This window comes from Patagioenas fasciata, chromosome 2 (genome assembly GCF_037038585.1).
Source record: "Patagioenas fasciata isolate bPatFas1 chromosome 2, bPatFas1.hap1, whole genome shotgun sequence".
NCBI lineage: Eukaryota > Metazoa > Chordata > Aves > Columbiformes > Columbidae > Patagioenas > Patagioenas fasciata.
The window spans coordinates 19,775,516-19,801,135 of record NC_092521.1 but is presented as its reverse complement, the minus strand read 5'-3'; the positions used below and the strand labels follow the sequence as shown (position 1 = coordinate 19,801,135).

Below are 25,620 nucleotides of genomic sequence, written 5' to 3'. Positions count from 1 at the left end.
TGGCTGAATAAAGAGGAAATAACTGGGATAACTTGTATATAGTATCATGAAAATATTTAACTTTAGAACAGATATTTCACATTCAAAATAATACTTTTACAGTTTATGGAATTAAAAGATTGCAAGAATGGAGAGGGAGCAATTTTAATACATTTTTCCTGGACTAAAGAATTTTAAAACTAAATGTGAACTCAGTGTCCTCAAGTAAACAAATGAGGACACTGCCTTTTAATAAAAACACTTAGAAAGAATAATAATAATGTAAATTAACACCAATATTAAACATCAATTAAACGTCAGTCCCAGATGACTGAATAATCAGTACTTGACTGCCTAATCACTTTACCAAAACCCAAAAGCCATAGTCACATGGTGAGTTAGATATTTACAGAGACTTTGGCTTATTTCTCTATTTCCATTATTATTGCTGTATCCTGGTGACTAAAACAAATGGTTCTCTGAAGTCTACCAGTTGGTCAGCTAAATAAGGCAGAAGATCCGTAACGTAAAGTGACGTACAACTAGAGATTACCGAAATATTTTTATGTGGTAGTTGTCAGGAAACATAAAAATGTAGATTAGCTCCACTAGCAGAGCAGAGTCTTTAAGGGAAACTATTTAAAGAGAGCAGAAAGAATTCGGTGGTATAAAGGGACTTTTTTTCAGTGCCTTCTTAGAAGTAGACTAGGCCTGCCAGTGAGGAGGCAGAACCTCCCTTTACCTCATCTGTGGAGCCGATCAAATGCAATGGGAAATGTACACAGCACTGTAGAAAGTCTTACATTACCCAAAATCTTTCTCTTTCCCCTTTCTGCACATCAGCAGTGAATGAATACTGTCCCCAGACGTTGCCAGTTAACATGCACAAGCATTTTTTGAAGCATCTGGCTGAACAAACCCAGATACTGGCAAGATCAACTGCCAGCTGAGGCTACGCCCTACCAAAAGCTACTTCAGCGAGTCTTTTTTTAGCAGCTTCCAAATTTACAGTTCAGCATCTACCCAACCATATAGTAATACCTCTACAACCACATAATCAGCACTCTGGTAACATTAAAGACCATCACTTATTTATCACAGTCCCCTGAAGTGACAAAACTCTGGATCAAAGCCCCGCTGGGGCCGGGCTGTGCCGGGTCGCGGTCACCCACTGCACAGGGCGGCCTTCGCCCGGCGCGCTGCGGGCCGCGCGAGGGCAGGGGGAGAGCGGAGGAGGCTGCCGATGGGGTGGCCGCGGAGCAGCCAGGCGCGCCTATGCTGGGTGCTGAGCGCTGTCCCGCAGACCGGACACGTCGCCCCAGTCCAGCCCGTTCCCCCCGCCCTGCCGCCCCAGCGGCCGTTGGCTCAGCAGCCGCTGCCCCAACAGCCGTGGCGGGAGCCGGAGGCGCGAGTGCCGGCTGGCAGCGTGAGGGGAAGAGGCGCGGCCGGAAGGGGCGGGCCCTTCTCCCGGGTGACCGCGGGCCGACATGGCGGCGCGGGAGCTGGCGGCGGAGCGCTGCGCGCTCGGCTTTGAATGAAGGGCGGCCGGCGAACGCGGAGGCTGCGGGAGCGGCCGCTTCGGGCCCTGGCGCTCCGCGCCCCCTGGAGACCCTTGCTCCTAGGGACAGGTGAGCAGAGTGGGGTGGTGGCGGCGCTTTCTTCCCTGCCGGGTGCCCGCTTCCGCCCTGGCGCGGCCGGGCAGGGGCCTCGGCGCCTTCCCACCGCGGGCCGGTCCGCGCGGATCTCCTTCAGTAACGCCCCCGCCCCGTTCCTCTCCGTGATCGGGGCGCCCCGGCCCCGGGGCAGTATGGCCGTCGCCGCAGCTGTGCCCTAGCGGCCCTTGGGCAGCGGCAGGCCTGCGCGGCCGGCCCGTGTCTGCCCGGCCGGCCCGGGCCCCTTCTGCCGTGGGGAGGGGGGAGTCGCACAGACTAGGGAACCATTGAGTGCCTGACGAGTGCACGGGCAGCGTTTGGGGTCTGAGAGGTTTGGCACCCCGTAGGAAAGGATGGGAGGTGGGGCAGACCCTGTCATAAGCTTTTTTTGATGTTTCAAGGCACTCTGTGGGATCACTCTGCTTGGGGTTGCCTAGTCTGAAATTTTTATTTTGTTCATGCCGACTGACAGATTGCATAAAAGTTAATGTGAAAGTTGCTTAGTACACTTTTATAGACTGAAGATTCTCTGATATGTCACAGAAAACTTAAGTGCTCCTGCCTGGCTTCAGTGCTGTCTGTAGCAACATGTGAGCCTGGGCTGTGCTGTAGAATGATGGGGCACCGTTTCATGGTCATGAATTCACAATGTAAGTGTCTCAGTTGCACGTCTAGTGAAAAACTGTGTAGCTTGTTGCTTTATAGTCCTCCTGAATATGCTGGAAATACAGCCATACCCTGTAGGTTTCTTTAAGCCATCTTGTACAGCATGTCATGTAGTGTGTCTTGATTATAGATAGCCGGTGCTTGTTGAGACAGCAGACATTGCAAGATGATTTTGTGATAGTAATGATGAGGGTGTGTAAATTTGTTGTCTCTGGCTTTCTATGTAGATACAGGTAACTTCAGTCCTGGACTACTAATAAGAACTGGAGCAGAACTGCAGTCTCTTGAACTTGGGTTCTGTGCGCGAGAACTTCTCCAGTGTTGCGAAGCGAGTTACATTAATTGGTGCATTATGTCAAAGACTTCTTGCAACTGTGAATGAAGTTGTGTAGAATCATGGGATTGCATGATTTCAATCTTTATGTTCTGTTTTTTTTGGTTTTCAGAAAGCAGTAGCATAAACTGATAGGGAATTGTCAGAGAATGATTATGATTAGTCAGAGGACATGAATTTTCTATTTTAATTAATGTTGCCTTGAAAAATAGAACTTATCATTTAGAACAGAAACCTTCAAGTGTTCACATTAACAAAATTGAAACTGCATTCCGTTTCTTGTGGAGGTAGGAGTGGGATGAGGTGATATTACTTTAGAAATTTTATGGTTCTACAAGTAGCACGTTTTAAAAAAAGTTGCAACTCTACATGTTGTATAACAGAGTTTAGGGTGTCTAGGAATAACTAGCAATTGCCAGCATGCACTGATTTTTACTGCCTTTAGTTAGAGAGACAAACATTCCTTCTTGAATGTTCATCTCTTCTGCAGCTCCTGGTGGTCTTGGAATCTCATCCTGAATTTGAGCACCTTGAATGACTTAGCTCACGCCCATAAATCATGGGCAGGGTGATCTTCTCTCCCAGCTACCTCACAACTACCCAGTCAGGGTGCTTGCACTGAAAATTGGAGCATTAGTGTTGAAACTACAGTACCTTTACTGACATCTCCCAAACACATGCCTATAGTCAGATAGCAGAGATGCTGCCTGATCTTCCTTTTGGATTGCAGCCTCTAATGCCATAGTAGCACAGCTTCAAGGTTCAGTCATATTGCCGTTTAATCTATCTATTTATCAAACTTGGTGGTGAAGACATTGACCTGGTAAGTTCTTTCCTCTGCCCTCAGTGTTCCCAATATAATGTTTCTATATAAAGTGATTAAAAAATCCCAACCAAACAAAAAACAATCACAGAAATCAACTAGGAGGAGGGGAGTGGAACCCCTTAGGCTACAGAATCACAATTGCTGTCTTTGAAACGCAGGAGATGCTGCTCATGTCTTTTAGTACCTGTCTGAATGCTGCTTCTGAATCATTATGTTGCCTTTCTTAAAATACAGAATGTCTTTATACATCTTGCAATGTACATTATTTGGAGGAGGGTTTGTTTGCTTGAAAATTAGTAGGTTTTTTAGCTCTATCTTCTGATCTTCATAACATTTCATCTTCCCTTAAACCTACTTGGGCATCTTCTGATCCATGTGTCCACTCTGCTGTGCAAAATTTCATAGAAAATGAACTCCTAAGAAATCCTATCCTTGCCACTGAAACTTTGGACTGATCATGTGGTACTTGCTAGGTTTTTATCAGCTGTTCTAGTTGAAACATACTGATTCTGTGGTGCTTTTGTGCAGTTTTGGTGCTGACACATGTAAGCATTCAAGGCTGTGTTAGTCTTTTGTCCTAGGAAATGGACTTCTCATGTTGCTTTAGAAGGGTGAGGCTTTTTTTATATAGCTATTCATATACATTGTAGTTGGTGGGGAGCCTTTTGGTTTCAGACTAGCTATTTTTAGTCTTGATTTAGATGCCATGTCTTGGCTGTTTAGCTAGCTGTCTTTAATATAAGTTAAAGTCAGTGTTTCGAAGATGTCTTCAAGTATTCATTCCAGAGACAAAGGTGAACTGATATGAAAAAAAAAAAGTAATAAATTCACAAAACACTGGTAATTCAAGGCAGAAATTCCATTACAAAGATAGTGATATCTGAAGAAAACTACACAGTCCAAATCAACTTTGTAGAGGAGGAGGGGACAGCAGGATAGGTGCTCTATAATATGAGTGTTTTGAGATATTTTTCAATGTTCACTAGGAGAAGATAAGTCTCTAAAGCAATTTTAGTGCCACAAAGTGACTTTATTTTAGAATTGGCTCTGTCCCTCAAAATATTATTGAAGTGGTGTTTGTGTGTGCAGTTAGATGCGAAAGAGGACGTGTTTCTCCAAGTGACAACATGCGTATTGTACAGCAATGGCCACTGAGGGTCTTACCTATTTCACCATAGCTGACTAAGTCAGCTGAACTGTGCGTGCTGAGGATGATTTTCTGGCTGATGTCAGTGAAGTCAGAGGTGCCAGGAGTTCTAACAATGTCACTGCTGCAAGCTGAAAGTGATGTAAAAAATGTTTCAGCTCAAGAAACTTTTGAACTTTCCATCCCTTCGCTCTGTTTCCTTTATAGAATGTTTTTGGGGATAAGATGGTTCATTCTTCTGATGTGGCTCTAAAGTGTTTAGCATCTTGCTGCTACTGTGCTTTATTTTTATTCCCTTCTGTGCTGACCTTCCACACGAGCAACTGGTGTGACTTTTTACCAGCAGAAGGCAGTATGAGCTATGCAATTCAAACTGCAGGTAAATTTGGTGTCTGTTACAAGATTGTTGCATTGACTGGATTAATGTCCTGATTTATTTGCTTCTTTATATCTGTTGTAATGGAACGTAAAAGTTCACTTGACAGTAAGTCTGCTAAATGTAATACATTAGAAGCGATCTCAATAATGGGAGAAGGGAAGCTTTGTCTGATTTTACAAAAGGGAAGCTGAGGCGTGAGGTGCAATATGCACAAGGATGTATCAGGCTGACAGACAAATCTGTCAGATTTTCTGAATTGTAGTCCAGTTTTCACCTTTGCCTCCATCTGCTAAGAAATGTTCTAGGGTTCTTGCTGGAGTGCTGCCACTTTGTATGATGTTTGTATGCCATCCTGTGTCATAGTTGGCTGCTGGTATTATGATAGTTGCTTTTGGGATTGATTATCAGGGAAAGGCTTAGAAGAAGAGGAAGAAGGGAGGTTGTTGCCCTGCCATTTAGCATTAAACTGTTTGATATTTATTCCCATTCACAAGTTAAGGAAGATTCATGGTGTGCCTCTTCGCAGTGTTTGAGAAAAATGGACAGCAAGAAAAGAATGAACACTTTGTTAACTTAACAAGTTTAGTGTAATGATATCAGGTGAATTAAGTTTGCAGTGAACTCAGGAAATGCTGAGGTTCCTTGTGCACTTGTATTCATCCAGCTGCTTCAGAATAGAAAGTTATTTCCCTTTGAGAAAATTGATTCCGTAACTTGAAAAGAAAAAAAAAAAACAACAAACAAAAACTTAAGCACACACACAAAAAAAAGGCTAGAAGGCACTGAACAAAACTCAAAATCTTTATCTTACCTTTAACTTTTATTTTCTGGGTAGTGCTGCTCTTAGAGCAACAAGGCAAATGCTTCAAGTGCTGTTTCAGACACTGTGGAAAATGCTTGGCTTCTCCAAATCTTGAGCCAATAACTGGTTTGAGGTTGTATTTTAAACTGCTTTTAGCATACTGCTAAAGTTAATCCATATATACTGCTTCATATCTTAATTAGCAGTATAAAAACTAGATACACTGATGAAAGTACTTTTTAAAGGTGGAGGATTGCTAATATTAGTATAGGTAGCTGCTAGCATATTGACACCAAAACTGTGCATCTGGCAGTTTGTAGTGTACCAATCTTAACTTCATTGGGAACACTACAATCACAGTTCAGAGAAGGGGCGAGCAAGCAGTCTTGAAGGGCATAGTACTGCCACAGGTGAAGTGAAATGCAGCTCTAACATAAATATATAATTGTGTCTCTCATCATAACTCTGAAATTTTTGAATGAGACGTAGAAAGCGGAGGGGGACAAGTTATCTGATTGCTATGGGGAATGACAATAGCTATTGAACCCTGCTGAGCAGGCATACTGGTGATATTGGAGCTGTAGTCACTCATGTATAGAAATGACCTGGGAAAAATGGATTAACTTCTGGTGGTAGCTCTTGCCAGCAGTGGACTTCACAAGCTTGCAAGCCAGGCTTCTTACAGATTCTGTGTTTTCAGTTGTTTAACTTTATATAGGGAAGTCAATACAGTATACAATTTGATATCTGAAAAAATGGAGATTAGTTGAAAAACTGGAGTTATATACATACGTGTACATGTGTGTGTGTGACTATATGTGACACACTTGAAGGTTGTTTTAGTTTTTCACTTGGCTAATAAACTTCCCAGTCCTTTGAACTCAGGCACTAATAATATTGAGTCTACAGAAATTTTTGAGTAATGATTGTGTCATAAAACAATCTTTTCAATCAGTAGTTTGTTTTTTAATTTAGGATCTGTCTTGGCTGTCCAGTGTGGCAGTTAGTTAGGCTGAACAGTGGGGAAAATGGCTTTGCTCTAGTGTTGAATGCTTCCCTACTCCTTCCCTCCTGCTCCCCAAGCTGATAGAAGAGTGAATTCAAGTAGAGTGGAGTGGGCTTCTAAGCAAGTTTCCTTTTAGAAAAGATTTGCCTTTTTTCTCATTTCAGCAGTTTACCTGCTCTTCATACCTCATATCACAGGTAGAGGGCTTCTAGCTGCCTCTTTTTAAAATGACCATATATTTCATCAATTCAGCATTAGTTTGCTATAATTTCTACCTGTAGAATAGAGACCTGTTCATCTAGTTGCTATCCACTGTTTTTTCACTAACTTCCACAATTTCTGAATCTTTCAAATTCTTGACTGATTCTCCTGTCACCTAGATACTGTCAAATTTGCTCATTCTGAAAGGTAAGGAAGTACTTGAGGACCATATGAAATGATAGTCCTGTCTTTAAAATTAAAAGCTAAACGTGTTGGAGGGGGTCCGCTATTCTTGCTCCTTTGTGGGAAGTTTGACTGTTGCCTCATCCTGTTAAACAAAAAGCTCATTTAACACCCACTCTGGTATGAGGTTCTCTACATTTTTGAGTCTCCCATGAAATGAGATTAAGACAACACTAGTGTTGAAGTAGAGGTGGAATGTATCTTATGAGGCCTCTCTCCTGAGCTACATGTTGGTAGTGCGGTCTGTAAATTGGTGGTTACTTATTGACTTAAGCCTTCCATTTTACAGTAAAAGGGCCTGTTTGTTTAATAGCCACACTGTATGATTTTTCAGTATCAGAAATTCCTTATTTGGACTGTATGTGAAGCAATATTTCCAGTACTGTGTTACTACAATGTGTAATACTAGTTACATTATCTAGCAAATGAGCACCAATAAAAAATAAATCTAAGCTCCATGAAGCTCACAAATCCCATTATGTACTTTTTAATAAAATCCTCAGGACAGTATTGGAGCAGCCTACCTAATGATCCACCTTCCTGACTCTTCCTAACTTAAAGCCTGGAATATAAAGTGTGATTTAAATGCCATAGCATATTTGAAATCAAGCTGTCCTTCCATGGAATACTCATGGCCTGAGGAAAATGTCACAGGGCTGCCTTCTCTTCTCACCAGGAGGTACGTTAAACTTGCAACAGAAAATGTTGTTACAAGTGTAGATGTATACAATAAAAAGCTATTTGTGAAGCCTAACCTCTCCTTCTTTACTCTGAAATGTTCACCTCTAGAAGAGAGAAAAGGGATCCTTGATTTACAGCAGGTTATTTTGACTCTAGTGTGTACCAATTTGAGGGGCTCTGTTGGAGTAATGGGGTATACTGACTATAAATTTTCTAGATTATCAGATTGACGCTGAAAAACAGCCGACGACATAAGTGGCTTCAGCCAAAAATCAATTTTTTCTTGGCTGGGTTTGCTAGCATGATCCAGTCTGGCATAGGGATATTGATAGATCTAGGGGTTAACTTGTCCTATAGTGCACACAGGATGAACCAACTCTTTCTTTGCTGATGTTTTTTCAGTGCCACTGTTTCTAAAATGAACAATGTTTGTTCTCATCATTTCCATCAAAATGGAAACTAAATTTTGAGTTTGACTTAATGACTACATTTATAATTTGTGCATTCAAGACGTGCTCAAGCAAGTGTGAGCTTCTTACTGCTGATCATTCTGTTTTTGCTTTGCTAGTGGTCAGTGCCATTGTTAGTGCCTAAACCAGATCAGCTGTACAGTCTCCACAACTGATAGTCTGCACTAGCCCTTTAGAAGTATATTTAACTGTGACTTTACCTATGATTATGTGCTGTTTCTTTAAAGGCCATATACATTAGGTAGTTGTATTATTTACATCAGTGAAATGTCCTGAGAGTAGGCAGGTAGTGTCTTTGCTCCAGGTACCTCTTCTCTTTTCTTGCATTAATATAGTTTCACAGAATGTTCCTTGCTAATCAACAACTAAGAAAAATGACTTTAAGAACTATGTAAAGATGTATAATGCTCTACATCTAACTTTTTTCTTTTGCAGGAAGGGTCTCTCACCATGGCCATAACACAGTTTCGACTCTTTAAAATCTGTACTTGCCTGGCAGCAGTGCTTTCTTTCATTAAAAAGTTAATATGCAGGTAAACATGTCTTATTTAATTTGGTTACTTTTTCTTTTTTTAATCAGACTCTTACACTTCTTTCCTTCTTCCAACACCCACCCACCACTTTTCCCAGTTCTGTTTTTACTAATTGCAAAACAATCAAGACAGATAAAAACTAATTCAAAATCATTCTTTAATCTGCATATTCCTTCAGAGTTCAAAAGTCTATGTAGTGCAGTTGTGAGTGTATTTTGTGGTAAGATAGCCCTAATGAGAAGTGTTTTCTGAACAGCTATGACGGGGTTTTAAAACTGCCTTGTAAAACTATTCTGTGTCAAACTTTAAGAAAAGTTGTTCTCCACATTTTCTAGAAGGACTTGGCCAGTGATATTTTGGGTTTTTTTACGAGGTTCAGTTAATGGCAGCATCCACCTAGTCGTCAGTCAGTAGTCTTTAATTGTGATACGTGATTCTCATTTTACTTTGTCAAGAAGCTGTTGCCTGAGAGTTCAGATTCTTCTGCCTATTGAAAATTCTTTCAAAAGGCTGGAGGAAAGTGATTAAAGTTCAATGGAACTGCCTTTTTTTTTTTTTTTTTTTAGTGAATATGATTTATTTTTGCTTTACTCTTGTAAGCCGTACTTAGTGTTCTGTTGAGTTGTAGACCCATGAACACAGCAGTGTAGTACCTAGAAACACTAAAAAACCCTCAGCAGTTATGGTTATATGATAGTAGAGTAACAGAGTACCTGAAGCAGATCTTAAGAGCACTGTGCTGTCATCTGGACTATGGTTGCTTCTTGTCATTCTTGCAGAATGTTGTTTTACATAAATAAATACCAGTCTAGAGAAATGGATTCTCCTTTTGTGTATGATGAGAGTGAGGTTAAAGCATATCCAGAATGTGTGGTAGACACAAAATAACTGTTTATTTCCTGTTTGCCTTTACTTATTCCAAGAATAAGAGGAAGCTTTCAGCTGGTTGGTAAATGCACTACAGATCTAGTGAAGCTTTAAAAAGATACTTTTAAGTGTTGCATATAACTGTGTTTATGTCAACCTTAGTTCTGTGATTTGAATTCCGAATTAAATTAAGAGTACCTGCTGTTCAGGTTCTAAAAGAAGTCAAAACATTGCATTGATAGCATCTATATTATGCACACACTTAATCTCTAAGTGTTAAGATAGCTTTTATAAGCAGTTAATTGTTTAGGTGTAATTACAGTATTTTCCTCCATTTTTCAACTTTTGAATGAACTCAGTAATTGAACAGCTGAGGAACTGATTTGGAGTAAAAAGTAGGAGAACTTCTCTGAGTACCAATTAGTTGAAAGAATGAAAATTTAAAATTTTCACATAAGCAAGTCAGTGGATCAAGTTAGTTCAGTCTGTTAGCTACAGATGTTTCTCCTGTTTAATGTCAGCTGCAAAGCATAGCTTGATAAATTTTGTTTTCCTGTGATGTACCCCTGCATATGAGTATGCCTGATAACCAGCAAATGTGATTAAATTAAATGTGCCTTTTAATTCAATGGATATGAGCTAGTACTTACTAGATTATACAGTTTACATTAGTTTTTCATTTAAACAAGTGCCTGTAGAGATTGTGTGTCTTTCTAGTCAGTGTAAAACCTGCATATAGTACTAGTCATGTCTTTAGTTATAATCTTTTTTTGGTAAGTAACAGCCTGCCTGAATCCACTGTTTCCAGTAAATGAAAGGTATACATACAAAAAGACATTAAACTTATTCTGTTTAAAATCTCTGGTTATCTTCTTCACCTGAGAAATGTGGATGCTGCTAATTAGTAAGGAGAAACAAATTCACGAATTCTTGAGGCATTTATCATTCAGAGCAATGATCAATATCTGTCTAGTGATGGTTGTGAAGCAACTGTTCCTCTAAGGAACTTGTTCCCTTTACAGAAAAAGAAGTGGAGTTACGCTGCCTTCCCCAGTGCTGCCTTGTGTAGCATATTCTTTCCCACGTTGTCTAGCAAAAGGTGTTTCCACACACCTTCGCCCTTTTCAGTATAATCATTTTGGCTAGATTAATATTTGTTATGAGCCACTTGCTGGAGTCTTCTAGATCATATAAATGGGAACATATATAGATAATTGCAGAAGTGGTAGCTTAGAATACTATTAAAGATATGTGTGTTATATGGGTCTGAAGGAGGATGTTTCCAAGCTTGGTTTTCCTTTAGAAATGCTAACTAAATCTAGTCAGTCAGAACCAGACGTCTCTAATATGTTTGAGGGAGCAGTGATTTCACCTTCCTTTACCCCTAAACTGGGTTGCTTTGCAGCTTAAAGGAACAGTTTCTAAAGGGGCTAGAGTTAATTATATAAAGCTTGAAAATTTGATGATAGCAACAGATTTTTCCTAAGGAAGAATCTGTTGATCTTAAAGTAGGAAAAATATATCTAATCACTCACCAGGATGCAGCAGAGGTGGTGTTGCAAGCAATTCAGCTATTCCAAGTTGATGGTAAGATGTTCTATAATAGTAAAGATAATGGATATGAACTCCAAGTTGTAGTTTCCCAGTTGTATTCTCGTCAGTAGTAATAAATGAAACTTAACTTTTCTAAGCTGTGTAAGGTCAATTACATGACCATCTTGCTATAGGAGCTTACACTCCTTGGGGAAAATGTGTGAGCCTGGATTTCAGTCTCCTGTGTTGTAAGATTTAAAATACAGTGAATGTCAGCTAAGAATATTTTAGTTGTTATTGTGATCTTTGAACACTGTCATTAAGTAAATGTCTAGGTGATGTATTTGCAATGCATTAGTGTTTGTCTTCAATTAAAATTATTTTATATAGTTGCTAAAATACTTTTATTGAAACAGTATTCTTTAAGTAAGCAGAAGCACGTATTGAACAGCTGTTGATTTGCATAATCTTATGCTACCTCTCTTTAGACTTTGAAGGAAAAAGTGTGTTAGCAGCTTAGAAAGTGATTTGTTAGACACAGCTTAACATCTAAGACATGTAGAAAGACTTCTCAATTTACGGTAGAAATGGTTTTCTTTAAACAAATCTGGATTGGTAGTGTTTGCTTCATAAGCACTGACAATCTAAAAATTGTAACTGTGTGCAAATAACTGAGTTAATTTGCCCTTATTTCTTAAAGTTGCTTCTCCTCTATTTCCACTGCAGTTTGAAAAGTAAATTGCACTTTGAAATTCTTGTGAACACCACTTCAAATTCGTGATGAAATTCCTTTGTTTAGCAGACTTTTACTGGCAGTAGTTAATTCTACGGGAGATTAAGCACTTAATATTTTAGCCATGACTATTTTCAGTAGTGCTGTTCTCAGACTTCCTTTTTGTTTTTTTTTAAACTTAGTCCTCATGTTTTCAGAGCTTGGAGGAATCCTGCATTTTTCTTTCAGGTCTGGAAGAGGGCGAAAGTTAAGTGGAGACCAGATAACTTTGCCAACCACAGTGGATTATACTTCTGTTCCTAAACAGGTAATTGCTTAAGTGGTAGGTGAATTAATAGATCACTTAACAGAGTGATTATACCAATCCTATCGTATGTATCTTAGAAAGATATAATATTATTATATATGCTGTGTAATAATAAGTATATGTCTTAGCAAGATGTAAGAAAACATTTTTACTTGCAGATAATTTTAATTTGTACCATTTATTTCTGTTCAGCCAGAAGTAGAAGACTGGTCTTCATGGGATGAAGAGGCACCTACTAGTGTCAAGATTGAAGGTGGCAATGGCAATGTGGCTGCTCAGCAAAATCCTTTGGAACAAATGGAACCTGATTATTTCAAAGATATGACACCAACTATACGAAAAACTCAAAAAGTAGGTATTGTGCTTTCAACTAAACTTATGGAGGATTTTCCTTGCTTTAAAATAAGCTACACATAAATTGGCAAGTTAGAGAAGGTGCTTCTGGTAAAATTAAGCTATCCTGTTGAAATGAGAATAGGTGCAGATGTCTAGTCTGACACATCCAATTAAAAATACTGACTCTTTGAGATCTTACCAAATGTGATGCTAGTTCATGTTTACATCTTTAGTCTTAATATTGGAAACTTATGAAGAATTTATAATCTGAAGGCCTTGGGAAGTATAATGCGAGAACCCTCAAATTGCTTTAATTCTGAATTCGGACCCACTGCACTAAGATAATTGTGCTCATACCTTTCCATTATTTGAGCAGAGACATTCCATGTCCTGCTTTAGTGAAGTCTGAGGTAGCAGCACGGCTGTTTCAGAAAAACTTTACTTGTTTCACTGAGTTTTATTGGGAGGGCTGGAACTAGGGAGCTGATACTTTAAAACAGTTTGTTCTTCAAATATCCTTTTTTATTATGGAGATAAGACAGAAGGACATATCCAGAGGAGCATCAACACTGTAAATAAAGGCCAATTAAACTGGTAATTGCAAGTTTAGTTTCTATGTGGAAATCTTCCCATTGGGTACTTAAAAGGCTTTGAGTCAGGTGGAGAACCTCTTTCACAAGGAAAGCAGTCAAGCTGTGAAACAGGTTACCAGAGAAGTCGTGCAGGCTCCGTCTCTGAAGTTTTCAAGCCTCGAGTGAATAAGCCTCGAGTACCTTCACCAGCCTCAGAGCTGACAGAGCTTTGAGGAGGAGGCTGGATTAAAAACCTCCTGAGGCCTCTTCCAAGTTGAATCTTCCTGGGGTCCTATGAACTGGAGATGATACTGGTGTCAGTTTTCTGTACATTCAGTATCTGTAGTATACTGTAGACTAAATTCTCCTAAGAATTTTGATCTCCCAAAATCTGGGGGGCAGAAGGGGGACTGGGTAAGAGGTAGATTTCTCCTCTGTATCTAATGACATGTTTTGCCTAGTAGATTGAATTTCAGGTATAGAACAAACCCAAGAACGATCCATGCTGTTTGAATACTGTATACTGGGTTTAGTTTAGACGTATCCTTAAGAGTGATTGCAGGCACCGTAAAGAATATTCCTGCTAGCTTGGCCTTGTTGCCACCCTTAAATATGAGTTTGCATTTGTATTTCTACTAAATCTGGGCTCAATATGAGCCCCGACATCAGAGGTGGAATCTACTTGTGTTACTGCTCATATCTGCAGTGTCTGGAAATGGAACTTCAGAGTCTGTCATGCTAAATAAGATGGTCCAGTCCTGTTCCCTTTCTTGCATTGGTACCAGCATTTGTATAGTCAGTGGACTGTGAATCTGCCTCTTTTGGAAGCAGCAGGGACTTAAAGTAGGCTAAACAAAGCACATGAGTAAGTTCATAGCTTGAGGTCAAGAAAAGTACGTGGTTTTAGCAACCATGTTAAATTTGCTATTAAGCCTTTTAGGAGAAGCATTGGTGCCTGTTTTTCAGCCAAACCAGTACAAAGCTTTACGCGTTGACGTGATAGTGAATTACATTTCAACTATTGAAACGTCAGTTGCCCAGATATGCTGTTGAAGTAGCTAAGAGAGCTCATGTTCTAAACTAGTAAAGCTGTGCAGCTGCTATCCTCAAGAGCACTATTTTAGAGTGACCTACCATGGAAGCAGGATTTCTCTGAGGGGTATGCCATGTAATTGGTGCCTTATACAAGTACTGGGAGATGTGGCTATTTGATCTGTAATTCTTTGTGCCCTTTCTCTATCTTGATTCAGTCATAGGTTTCAATGTGACCTGAGAAAGAGCTAGTGAGGAAAGGAGGGAGTTCTCCTGTCTTTTGCGTTTAACTTCTCTCACCAGTTCATCTGGCTGTACAGCTTGCAGAACCTGATCAGATTTGAGATGCGGCACGGTGTTGTGTAGCTGTGCCTTCACAGGTACAGAGTTATATGATCACCAAGGAATCTGTGCAGTGCTTCAACTTACCACTTCTCATGCTTTTCTTTGAATATTTTCAGATAGTTATTAAAAAACGAGAACCTTTAAATTTTGGGATTCCAGAGGGAAACACAGGATTCTCTAGCAGATTAGCAGCTACACAAGATATTCCTTTTATTCACCAGTCTGTAAGTATGCTCTAAGTATTCATCTGGTATTTCACAGTTAAATGAGTGTTCTGTAGGAGAAGGAATAGTCTGCCTAAGGTCTGCTTTGTGGGAAGCAAGAGGAATCATTTAAATTGTTTTAAAATTGAGTGCTCGGTTCAAAGTAGTGAAGTAGTTAATCTAATTTTAACTAATTTATTTTACTGAGAAACTTAGCAGACCAGCGATAAAAAGCCAAGAAGCTTCCAAACACTTGTATACTTGCAGTCTTCTAAAGCAATGGACTGTGCGTTTTTCTTGATTCTGCACAGTAAGTTCCTAACAGAGGAGTGGACTTTTTTTTATTATTATTATTATTTTCTTGAGAGCCTCTGTGTTACCTTTAGCCTCGGAAAAAATAGTCTAATAATCTAATAGGCTGGCTGTTTAGAGGGAGACGCTTGCTCTCATGTGTGCTTTCTCCCCTCCCTCCCTCCCTCCCTTCCTCTTTGCCATCTTTAACAGTGCTTCTGCTTTGATTAACGTAATGCACAAAAGGGTCTAGGCAGAAAGCACTACAGAATGGTCATACCACTTCTTTAACTTCTCTATAATAAAAATAATTTAGGAAAGAACTTACAGTGAGTAAAAGCAGCACTCAAATGATACCTGCTCGATTCATCCACTCATCTTCTCCTTTCTAAAAAAGCACTCCAGTACTTACTTCCTTCCTTTGTTACTGACCAGAATAAAAAATAATAAAAAACAAACAAACAGACACAAACAAACAACTCCAATGATTAACTGGAAAAAGTCAATATCAGAGCAAGAGAAAATGCATAGACAATAAGCTGAAAACAACTGTCATATGTCAAGTATTTCTGGAAGTCTGAAGCATCAACGTTATAAATGTTTTATCTGTTTTTTTTTCTGTGTGCTTAGAGTTTCTCTTCTTTTGTTTCAGCCTGAACTGGGAGACTTGGATACTTGGCAAGAAAATACTAATGCCTGGGAAGAAGAGGAAGATGCTGCCTGGCAAGCAGAAGAAGTTCTTAGGTAACTGAAAATAATGTAACACCATATAAACTTTTACATGTAAAAGGATCAAATACAGTTTGTTAGTTGTAACACCTTTCTGATAAATGCTAAGAATTGTTTAACAATTCTTAAGACTAATTATTTTTATGCATCTAATTTCTATGTACTTGGCAGAATACATTTTGAATCTAATCAGTTTAATATAGGAGATAGTGGGGGAAATCTGAGAATCACTGGAACATTGGAACAACACATTAACCTTGCTCTCAGGTCAAGGGGTTGGGCAACCACCAATGCCTTCCCAAACAAAACAAGTTATTGTATACAAATAACATGTTTAAACTTGATTAAGTAAAATGCCACTGAATGTCCTTGTAAAAAGGATCATAATAATGTTCTGTAAAGTAAAAATAATTCAGGATAGAAGGTGAAGTTGTAAGTATGTTCTTAGAATACTTGTAGGAGCTAAGCCTTTTTAGCTCACTTAACTAGCTGATAAGGCTTGAATGTAAAATCAGTGTCTTGCACAAAGCATGAATACTTCATCTGTTCCATTTATGTTCTTTCTTTCCTCTTAAGAACACGTGGAAGGAGTGTAAAGAGATGCAGATTGAGTTTAAGCTCATCACTTGCTATGATTTGAATTGGTAGTGACTTATGTTAACCTGTTTCATTTCAAGGTTTTATCAAACTTTATTCTCGTATTTTAGCCTGGTATCTTTGCTATTGAAAGGCTTCAGCTCAAGTGGTTAATTTTCATAGAATTCCTCCCTGGCTCCACTGAAGAGTATCAAATGTTACTTGTTTTAGAAAGGATCTGTATGTGTCCAAATATTTCAAGTAAATAGAAGATGGTCAGAACTGTAACTGTCCGTGTTACATACCACTTGGCCAGCTATGAATGGCCACTTCAGTACAACTGATCATTGTATGAGCTGTATCCAAGCTGTGTGAAATAAAACCTTTGTTTTATTCGCGACACATCAAATTACACTATTTTGCTGTAATTGAGGGAAGTGCTGGCTGATTTTTAGCAAGATTGATAGGAAATACCTTCTGGGTTTACAGTTTGCCTTTGCAATAGACATCTGTGGTGTAATTAACATCTGACATGTAACATAAAACTTAGTATAGTATTTGACAGGCCTGGCTCTGTTTTCAATGGACCATAGTAAGGAAGTGATCTGGAGTTTCTTCTTAGTACTGGAAGGCTGCATCTTGTTCTACAAAATGACCTGAAGATTTCAGGCTGCTAAATGGGGGACAAAGTCCCCCTAAGCCTCCAGAGTATTAGTGCTGACTGTTCTCCAGCAGTGCTCTTTGAGAAAGAAATGAGTGTGCAGCAAAAGCAAGGATCTCCCTTGGCTGTTGTGTCTGGGTACCTGCTGGTGCTCAGTATTCAGAAGTGTCTTAGACTGGAATAATTTTTGTGTAGTAATACAGTGCTGATCAATCATGCAAAAATGGGCTGTGGCCTGCTAAGTAGCAGGGAACACAGTATCCTGTGCCCTTCTGTCTGGTGACTTAATGCGTGTGTGTGACAGTTGAAATAAGCATGTGTAGTAAGCCAGATGCCTCCTGGAATCCAAGCACGCTGAAAGCCAGTGCTAAGGAGGAGTTTATTAGTGCCTGAGAAAATCCTGCAGTCTGCTGAGTTGTTTTTTTATGTTTGTGATTTTGGGCGGACTGGTGGGGGTGAATGTGTTTTATTTGTTTGTGGTTTTTTGGTTGTTTTGTTTGTTTGTTTGTTTTCCTTCCCAGTCCCCAGCAAGTTCTGGGCTGGGATGCACTGCAATTTGCCAGTCAGTGATGAATCAGCATAGTGGATGATAAATTGGATTTTCAGTTAATTGAAGTTAGAACTTGGTTTCTTCTGGAAATTGTAGATACTGATTTGCACCTTTAGGCTTTCTAATACCAATGCAGTATTTTTCCCAGTGAAAAGAGTTGAACTAAATGCTGGTGCATTTTAATTGTGTTGAAGTAAAAGACCAAATGGTACGATATCATTCTTATTACAGTTATTCAGTATGTATACAGTAAACAAAAACACGAATAAGAATGTCTGCTAATAGTGTTCTCATTATAATTAGTGTTCTGCTAACCAATGAGAGAAGTTTAGGGGTTTTTTTGGACATAACTTGTGTTAGGAATGCCAAACAAGGTTGACATCAGGAGTGAATAGTTTCCTGGTTTAAACAACGTTACATCATTCAATCCAAACCCTGCTGAACTCCTCGCTTTGGAACCCAAAAAAAGTCCAATACGGCTGCAGTTTGTCACAGGCTCTTCCTTTACTGAAAAATGAAACCTTTCTGAGCCTGAAAGGTAATAACTTTATGTTGAAAACATGCAGGAAGTTTGACATAGAGATCCATATTATGAACAATGACCAAGTAAAAGAGCAGTGGAAAGGCAATCACTTTGTGATAAGCTACTTGTTTATATTTTTTGGTGACTTCAGTTCCTCTGTCTGAGGTGATGCGAAGGTCTGTTCTTGTTTGGGCATAACTGAAATCCAATAAAATTACTCAGCCAGTAGAGGGCATGGAAACCACTTCTCTGTGCAGAGGAGTTCTGTGCAGTTTAAAAGGGGGAAGAAAAATGTGATCTGTTATGTCTTTGTCACTTCAGAATTGCAAATTAATACGAGCATTGCTTAACACCTCATGTGGCTTTTTGGAACTCTGCTGTTTCTACATGCTGGCTGGTGTACATATAACTTCTTCCTTCCTGCATCAGTTTAGAAGTGTGGGGAAAATACGAAAATCCGCTACTGTTAAGTGGCAAATATTACTACTCTGTGTATGCTAGACTGACAGTACTGTCAGTTATCTACCCTTCTGGTGGAATGTAGAATAGCAGGTCGTGATCTCAAAAAAAAGTTTGAGCTTCCATTAACTTGGGAGGTAGATCCTGATGTGAAGGACTGATTTCATTCTTCCATGACAGCAGAACAGTTCAATAGAGTGTAGGAAAACTTCTAGGCATTAATAATCAAGGGAAACCATGAAGGTATTAAGTGCAGTCCATCTCCTGTCCAATACAAAGATAATATGTAGTCTTTGTACCTTTTGTGTGCCCAGTTTGTCCATAGTTGGAATCTACCAGAGAAGGTTGCTTTAAGTGATGATAGTTTTTGATTCTGTATGTTTTACACACTGAAGTGGATGTGCAGAGGTAATTTACACACATTGAAAGTTAACTCCCTACTGCCTTGTCAATTAAAATTCTCTATTGTCTTTTAATAAGCAATTATTTATTCTTACTGAATCTGTGTTCAATTGCACCTTTTCAAGTTAATGCAGCTTCATTTTTATTTTTAAAGTCTTCTCGCGAGCACCTTAGCAAATTTTTCATATATAATAAACTGAATCCAAAGCAGGAGTGACCTCCTTACACCATTCTATTGTTACTTATGAAGTACAGTAGAGTGTTGCAATGGCCGCTTGCAGTGTGGATCCAGTTGTTGCCCCTGTGTCTCTCAGGGATGTGCTATAGCTGAAGTGGGGGAATAAAATAAGTGGATTTTTGTGTTGTTTTTTTCCTTTGCTCTAGTCAGCTATGTATTAGTTGAAATTGGAAACCTATTTGTGTTGACAGATTGTTTGGGCTAGCAGATAGTGATCTCTGGGGTTTTGTAGCAGTGATAAGAAATAATGCTAAAAGGATACACAACTGAAGACTTTCTAATTATTTTTTATTTCCTTAAAGGCTATTGTTTATATTTGTACTGAACAGTAGAATACAACACAGATCCTGAACATGTGAAAGGGAATATTAGAAGTTATAATCTCATTTGATCACGAGGAAAATGTTTGTAGTACTTGGATTACAAAGAGGACAACTGATGTCTCTGCTGAGGGAAAGGGTGGACACAAATTGGTGTTCTCTTTGGTCTGAATTTGAAATAATGGGTAATCTTGCTACTCAAAGTGTTAGATTTTGTTTGTTTTTTTCTACATAGCTCTAGGCCTTATAACTGTCGCGTACTCTCAGTGATTCACTTTTCAAACTTCGAGAATTGAGTGGTTTTTAGATTCTGAAATAATTGAATGAATATTACTGCCTAAGACTAGATTAATCTGAAAGCAGGATTTCAACACAATAAAAGAATAAGTCTTCTAAGCCTAACTTCAGTAGACTGAAGCTCTGTCTTTATTTTTTACAATAACCTATTTATTGACGGGAATTTAAGGTATGTCTGTGCTAAAAATCAGATTCTTGTTATTTAGAATTCGTGTTTTCTTTAATTACAGACAACAGAAGATAGCAGAAAGGGAAAAAAGAGCAGCAGAACAACAACGAAAGAAAATGGAGAAAGAGGCCCAGAGGCTAATGAAAAAAGAACAAAACAAAATTGGTGTAAAACTGTCCTAACAGAAACCAGGCACCAATGGCAGTGCCAGTGAAAAAGAGAATTTCAGCTCTACAACATACATAATGGTATTGAATTTAGTATTTCTAAGACTTCAACACACTGCTTGGTTCCAATGCATTCTTCAGGTCATCTTGGAAGCCAGGATTCTCCAAAAATATCTTGAACTACTAGTAAGTGGTTCTTAAAGGAGAAAAATCCCACAGAAAATCATGCCGTGATGGAATGATGTTTCCTGCAATAGTTCTATTCCAGCACCCTTCTTTGCAGCAAAAGTGAGCAAGGATGTTGATTGAAAGACACTCTTAATGAACAGCTCAAGCCTAGGAAAATAATGTAAATATTCAGTGGTGGGAAATCTACTGTATTGTCTGTGCTTACCTGAAACATGTAATTAAACAGTTTTAAAGAACCCTTTGCTTCCTGTCTCCTGATAAGGAATGTCTGCTTTTGCCTTACTACAAAAGTATCTCTAAATACTTCAGGGTTTTCCATGAGAGATCATATTGACCTGTGCAGAAGAAAATGGCTTGCTATGGATGACCTGCAGCTCTGAAAGTATTCCTGGTAGAGTATATATGGCAGAGCCCAAGTTACAGCTGAACACTAAAGTGGATTTCTTGTCACTTTGTCACTTACAGCTTCCTCTGTCCATGTACAACTCTGCAGTAGCTACCAGCAGTTGCATCACTACACAACAGTGGTGCACGCTGCTCTTTTTATTACGAAGGCTGATATTGTGAACATAGGGGAGCAATTTAATCACTCACTTGTATATTGGTAAATTTGTATTTCTAGAAGAAATTCTTTTACTTCCTACAGTTAGGAGAAAAGAAATCCTCACACCTTATTGCATAAGTAGTATAACTGGAAAAAAAAAGTGTCCTGTTAATAAAGTTAGTGTAAAAGTTCTCAGTTCAGTTAGTAGCACTTTCTGAATTCCATTTTTATATGCTTACTATATTTATAGTGGAATTCCTCTGGGGAAAGTGGGAAAGGTCAGCATTCACTAGAAGAGAACAGTGCCTTAGTGAAGAAAAAAGTTAATGTCTGCTGGAAGGAAAGGTGGGTGGGAGGAGGGGAGTCTGTGGGGTTCTTACATCCAACTGAGAGTTTCAGTGAATACCTTCCCCATCTGTTGGGTGGATGCCATTATCCCTGAATTCAGGGGATTTCTGGTCCCTTGTACTCGGCACTGGTGAAGCCCCACCTTGGATCCTGTGTTCAGTTTTGGGCCCTCATGATTAGAAGAACATTGAAATACTAGAGAGAGTGCAGAGGAGACAATAAAGCTGGTGAGGGGCCTGGAGCACAAGTCTGATGAGGAGCAGCTGAGGGAACTGGGGCTGTTCAGCCTGGAGAAAAGGAGGCTGAGGGGAGACCTTATCACTGTCTACAGCTACCTGAAAGGAGGTTGTAGCATGGAGGGGGTTGGTCTCTTCTCCCAAGTAGCAAGTGACAGGACGAGAGGAAATGGCCTCAAGTTGTTCCAGGACAGGTTTAGGTTGGATATTAGTAAAAAATTCTTCATGGAAAGGGTTGTTGGGCATTTAAACAGGCTGCCCAGAGAAATGGTGGTGTTATCATCTCTGGAGGTGTTTAAAAGATGTTTAGATGAGGTTCTTAGGGACATGGTTTAGTACCTGAGTTAGGTTATGGTTGGACTCGATGATCCTGAGGGTTTCTTCCAAGTGAAATGATTCTCTGGTTCTCCGTGTTGCAGCAGTCTCATGAGGTTGGCCCACTGGCCTGCAGGAGCCCATGCAGGCTGGAGGGTGCGAAAGAGCAAGTTACCGCCAGAGAATGCAAGGTGGCCACCTTTGTGAGCTCTGGGAACTATGTTATAGCAAATTGTCTGTTAGATTTCTCTTCCTTAATATAATGCTTAATGAGCCCTCCTGAATCTTTGTTGCAAACACAAGTAGTTCAGAAGTCGGGCATCACAGGGACATGAAATGTCAGTCGCCTCTGTAAGCACCGCTGTGTATCACCCTCACGAGTGCTGTAGATGCTCCCCACATGATGGCCAGTTATGCCTCCTCCCTGGTGGCTCACTAATCACCCCCTTCTTCCCAAAAGCTTCAGAGCAATTCACAGCATTGTCTGGTTTCGCTAGACCCCCTCTTCTCTGGGTTGCACCGGGAAATATCGCACTTGCTTTGCTGGAGCGCAAAACTGGAGGCCAGTCAGGTTTAAACGGTTAGAGGTGGTGAAAGGTTGGGTGAAGCCAGAAAGACCCTACTGGGTCATCTGTTGGGTAGTGTTGCCCTCCTCTGGTTTATGCACAGATTTCAAGTTTTGGGCATGGAGAATTTGGGCTTTGATGGTCACAGTGGCATCTCAGTGTGCGCACTGAAATTACACCACTCTCGGCGGGTTAAACAAGGCCTTCTGGACTTCTGTTAAACGCCTGGAAGACCCGTGGCGTACTGGGAGTGCAGAAGGGAGAAGTAACAAGCTCCCAGAAGACCGCATTTGGTTATAGATGAGGTCACTGGAGTCTGTGAATGCAGCGTGGGTGCGGCAGAGTGGGCGGCAGGTTATTCTTTAAGGAACTAAGCGAAGCCTCCAAGTCATCTGCCCCTGTCCTTATGGAGGACTTCAACTTGCCAGATGTCAACTGGGAGTGTCACACAGCTGGCACCAACAGGTCCAGAAGATTCCTGAAGCATCTGGATGATAAGTTCTTGATACAGGTACTAAGGTACCTGATCAGGAAAGGTGCCTTCCTAGATTTGCTACTCACTAAGAGAGAGAGTGTTGTGGGAGAAGTGGCAATTGGTGGCTCCCTTGGCCACAGCAACCACAAAGCAATCAGGTTTTAAATCTGTGCTAATAGGAGGAAAACTGTCAGCAAGACCTTAACACTAGATATGAGGAGGGCAGAGAAGTATTTAGTAAGATTTCCTGGGAAGAAGCTTCTGAAGGTGTGGGGGTCCATCAGTGTTGGTTGCTTTTTAAGTACCACCTACTAAGAGCACAGGACCAGGCCATTCCAAAATGCCGAAAATCTAGCATGTGAGGCAAAAAGCCAGCTTGGTTGAGCAGGCCCTGGTTGTGGTGGAGGATTTTAACTTCCCTGATGTTTGTTGGAAGGACTACTCAGCCAGCCAGCCAGCCAACCAGTCTAGGGGGTTCCTCCAGTGCCCTGACGATAACTTTCTGATGCAAATGGTGGATGAGCCAACTAAGCACTGCTGGACCTCATCCTCACTATCAAGGAGGGTCTGGTTGAAGCGGTAAAGGTTGAGGGCTGCCTTGGTTGCAGCGACCACGAGATGGTGGAGTTCAGGATCTCATGTGGCAGGAACAGAATAGCAAGCAGAATTGCAACCCTGGACTTCAGCAGGGTGAACTTTGGCCTTTTCAAGCAATTGCTTGGGGAAATCCCATGGGCAAGGCTGCTTGAAGGTAAAGGAGCCCAAGATAGTTGGTTGGTGTTCAGGGACTGTTTCTGCCGGGCACAAGATCACAAGCATCCCGACACATAAGAAGTCAAGGAGGGGAGCCAGGAGAGCTGTGTGGTTGAACAGGGAACTCTGGGTATGCTCAAGTGGAAGAGGAGAGTTTATAGATCATGGAAGGAGGGGCTGGCCACCTGGGAAGAATATAAGGCTGTTGTCAGAGGGTATAGGGAGGCAACTAGGAAAGCTAAGGCCTCCTTAGAATTAAATCTTGTGAGAGGGATCAAGGATAATAGAAAGAGCTTTTTCAAATATGTGGCAGATAAAACTAACACCAGAGGCAATGTAGGCCCACTGATGAATGAGATGGGTGTCCTGGTGACAGAAGATACAGAGAAGGCAGAGTTACTGAATGCCTTCTTCATCTCCATCTACTCTGACAGAGGCTGTCCTGAGGAGCCCCGTACCGCTGAGGCCCCCGAGGAAGTCGGGACAATGGAGGAGAGTGCCCCTGTTGATGAGGACTGGGTTAGGGAGCAATTACGCAGTCTGGACATCCATAAAACCGTGGGTCCGGATGGGATGCACCCGTAGGTGCTGAGCGAGCTGGCTGAGGTCATTGCTGGACCGCTTTCCATCATCTTTGCCGAGTCTTGGGAAAGGGGAGAGGTGCCTGAGGACTGGAGGAAAGCAAATGTCACTCCAGTCTTCAGAAAGGGCAAGAAGGAGGACCCGGGTAACTATAGACCGGTCAGCCTCAGCTCCATCCCTGGGAAACTGATGGAATGACTTATCCTTGGTGCCATCGCAAGGCATATCAAGGATAAGAGGGTGATTAGGGGCAGCCAACGTGGCTTCACCAAGGGGAAGTTGTGCTTGACCAACCTCACTGACTCTTATGAGGACATAACCAGGCGGATAGATGATGGCAAAGAAATGGATGTGGTCTATCTTGATTTCACTGAAGCATTTGACACAGTCTCCCACAGCATTCTTACAGCTAAACTAAGGAAGTGTGGACTGGATGATCGAGTAGTGAGATGGACTGCGAACTGGCTGAAGGGAAGAAGCTGTGCTGCCATCCAGCAGGACCTGGACAGGCTGGAGAGTTGGGCAGGGAAAAATTTAATGAAATATAACAAGGGAAGTTGTAGAGTATTGCATGTGGGTAGGAACAACCCCAGTTTCCAGTATAAGTTGGGGAATGACCTATTAGAGTGCAGTGTAGGGGAAAGGAAGCTGGGGGTCCTGGTGGACAGCAGGATGACCATGAGCCAGCACTGTGCCCTTGTGGCCAAGAGGGCCAATGGCATCCTGGGGTGTATTAGAAGGGAAGTGGTTAGTAGGTCGAGAGAGGTTCTCCTTCCCCTTTACTCTGCCCTGGTGAGACCACATCTGGAATATTGTGTCCAGTTCTGGGCCCCTCAGTTCAAGAAGGACAGGGAACTGCTGGAGAGGGTCCAGCACAGGGCAACAAAGATGATTAAGGGAGTGGAGCATCTACCTTATGAGGAAAGGCTGAGGGAGCTGGGTCTCTTTAGTTTGGAGGAGACTGAGGGGTGACCTCATTAATGTTTACAAATATATAAAGGGTGAGTGTCATGAGGATGGAGCCAGGCTCTTCTCGGTGACAACCAATGATAGGACAAGGGGTAATGGATACAAACTGGAACACAGGAGGTTCCACTTAAATATGAGAAGAAACTTCTTCTCAGTGAGGGTGACAGAACACTGGAACAGGCTGCCCAGCGAGGTTGTGGAGTCTCCTTCTCTGGATACCTTCAAAACCCGCCTGGACACATTCCTGTGTAACCTCATCTAGGTGTTCCTGCTCCAGCAGGGGGACTGGACTGGATGATCTTTCGAGGTCCCTTCTAATTCCTAACATTCTGTGATTTTGTGATTCTGTAACTTGTACAGGACATGCCAGCTATTTCCCTACAAGTTGCTGGGGCCTGATGGGATTCATCCAAG

General features: G+C 40.9%; 1 protein-coding gene across 2 annotated transcripts; it reads left to right on the top strand.

The window, feature by feature from the left end:
- The first annotated feature begins 1,440 nt into the window (after positions 1 to 1,440).
- On the top strand, positions 1,441 to 20,654 carry EBAG9 (estrogen receptor binding site associated antigen 9). 2 transcript variants are annotated; one of them, XM_065831153.2, is made up of 8 exons: positions 1,441 to 1,607; positions 7,739 to 7,914; positions 8,822 to 8,919; positions 12,281 to 12,359; positions 12,552 to 12,710; positions 14,761 to 14,868; positions 15,791 to 15,882; positions 20,124 to 20,654. In XM_065831153.2, exons 3-8 carry the CDS (start codon positions 8,837 to 8,839, stop codon positions 20,242 to 20,244), a joined length of 642 nt encoding a protein of 213 aa, XP_065687225.1. In that variant the 5' UTR covers positions 1,441 to 1,607; positions 7,739 to 7,914; positions 8,822 to 8,836; the 3' UTR covers positions 20,245 to 20,654. The 2 variants fall into 2 exon arrangements, with proteins under 2 accessions (XP_065687225.1, XP_065687226.1); XM_065831154.2 differs by lacking the exon at positions 7,739 to 7,914.
- Positions 20,655 to 25,620: the final 4,966 nt, after the last annotated feature.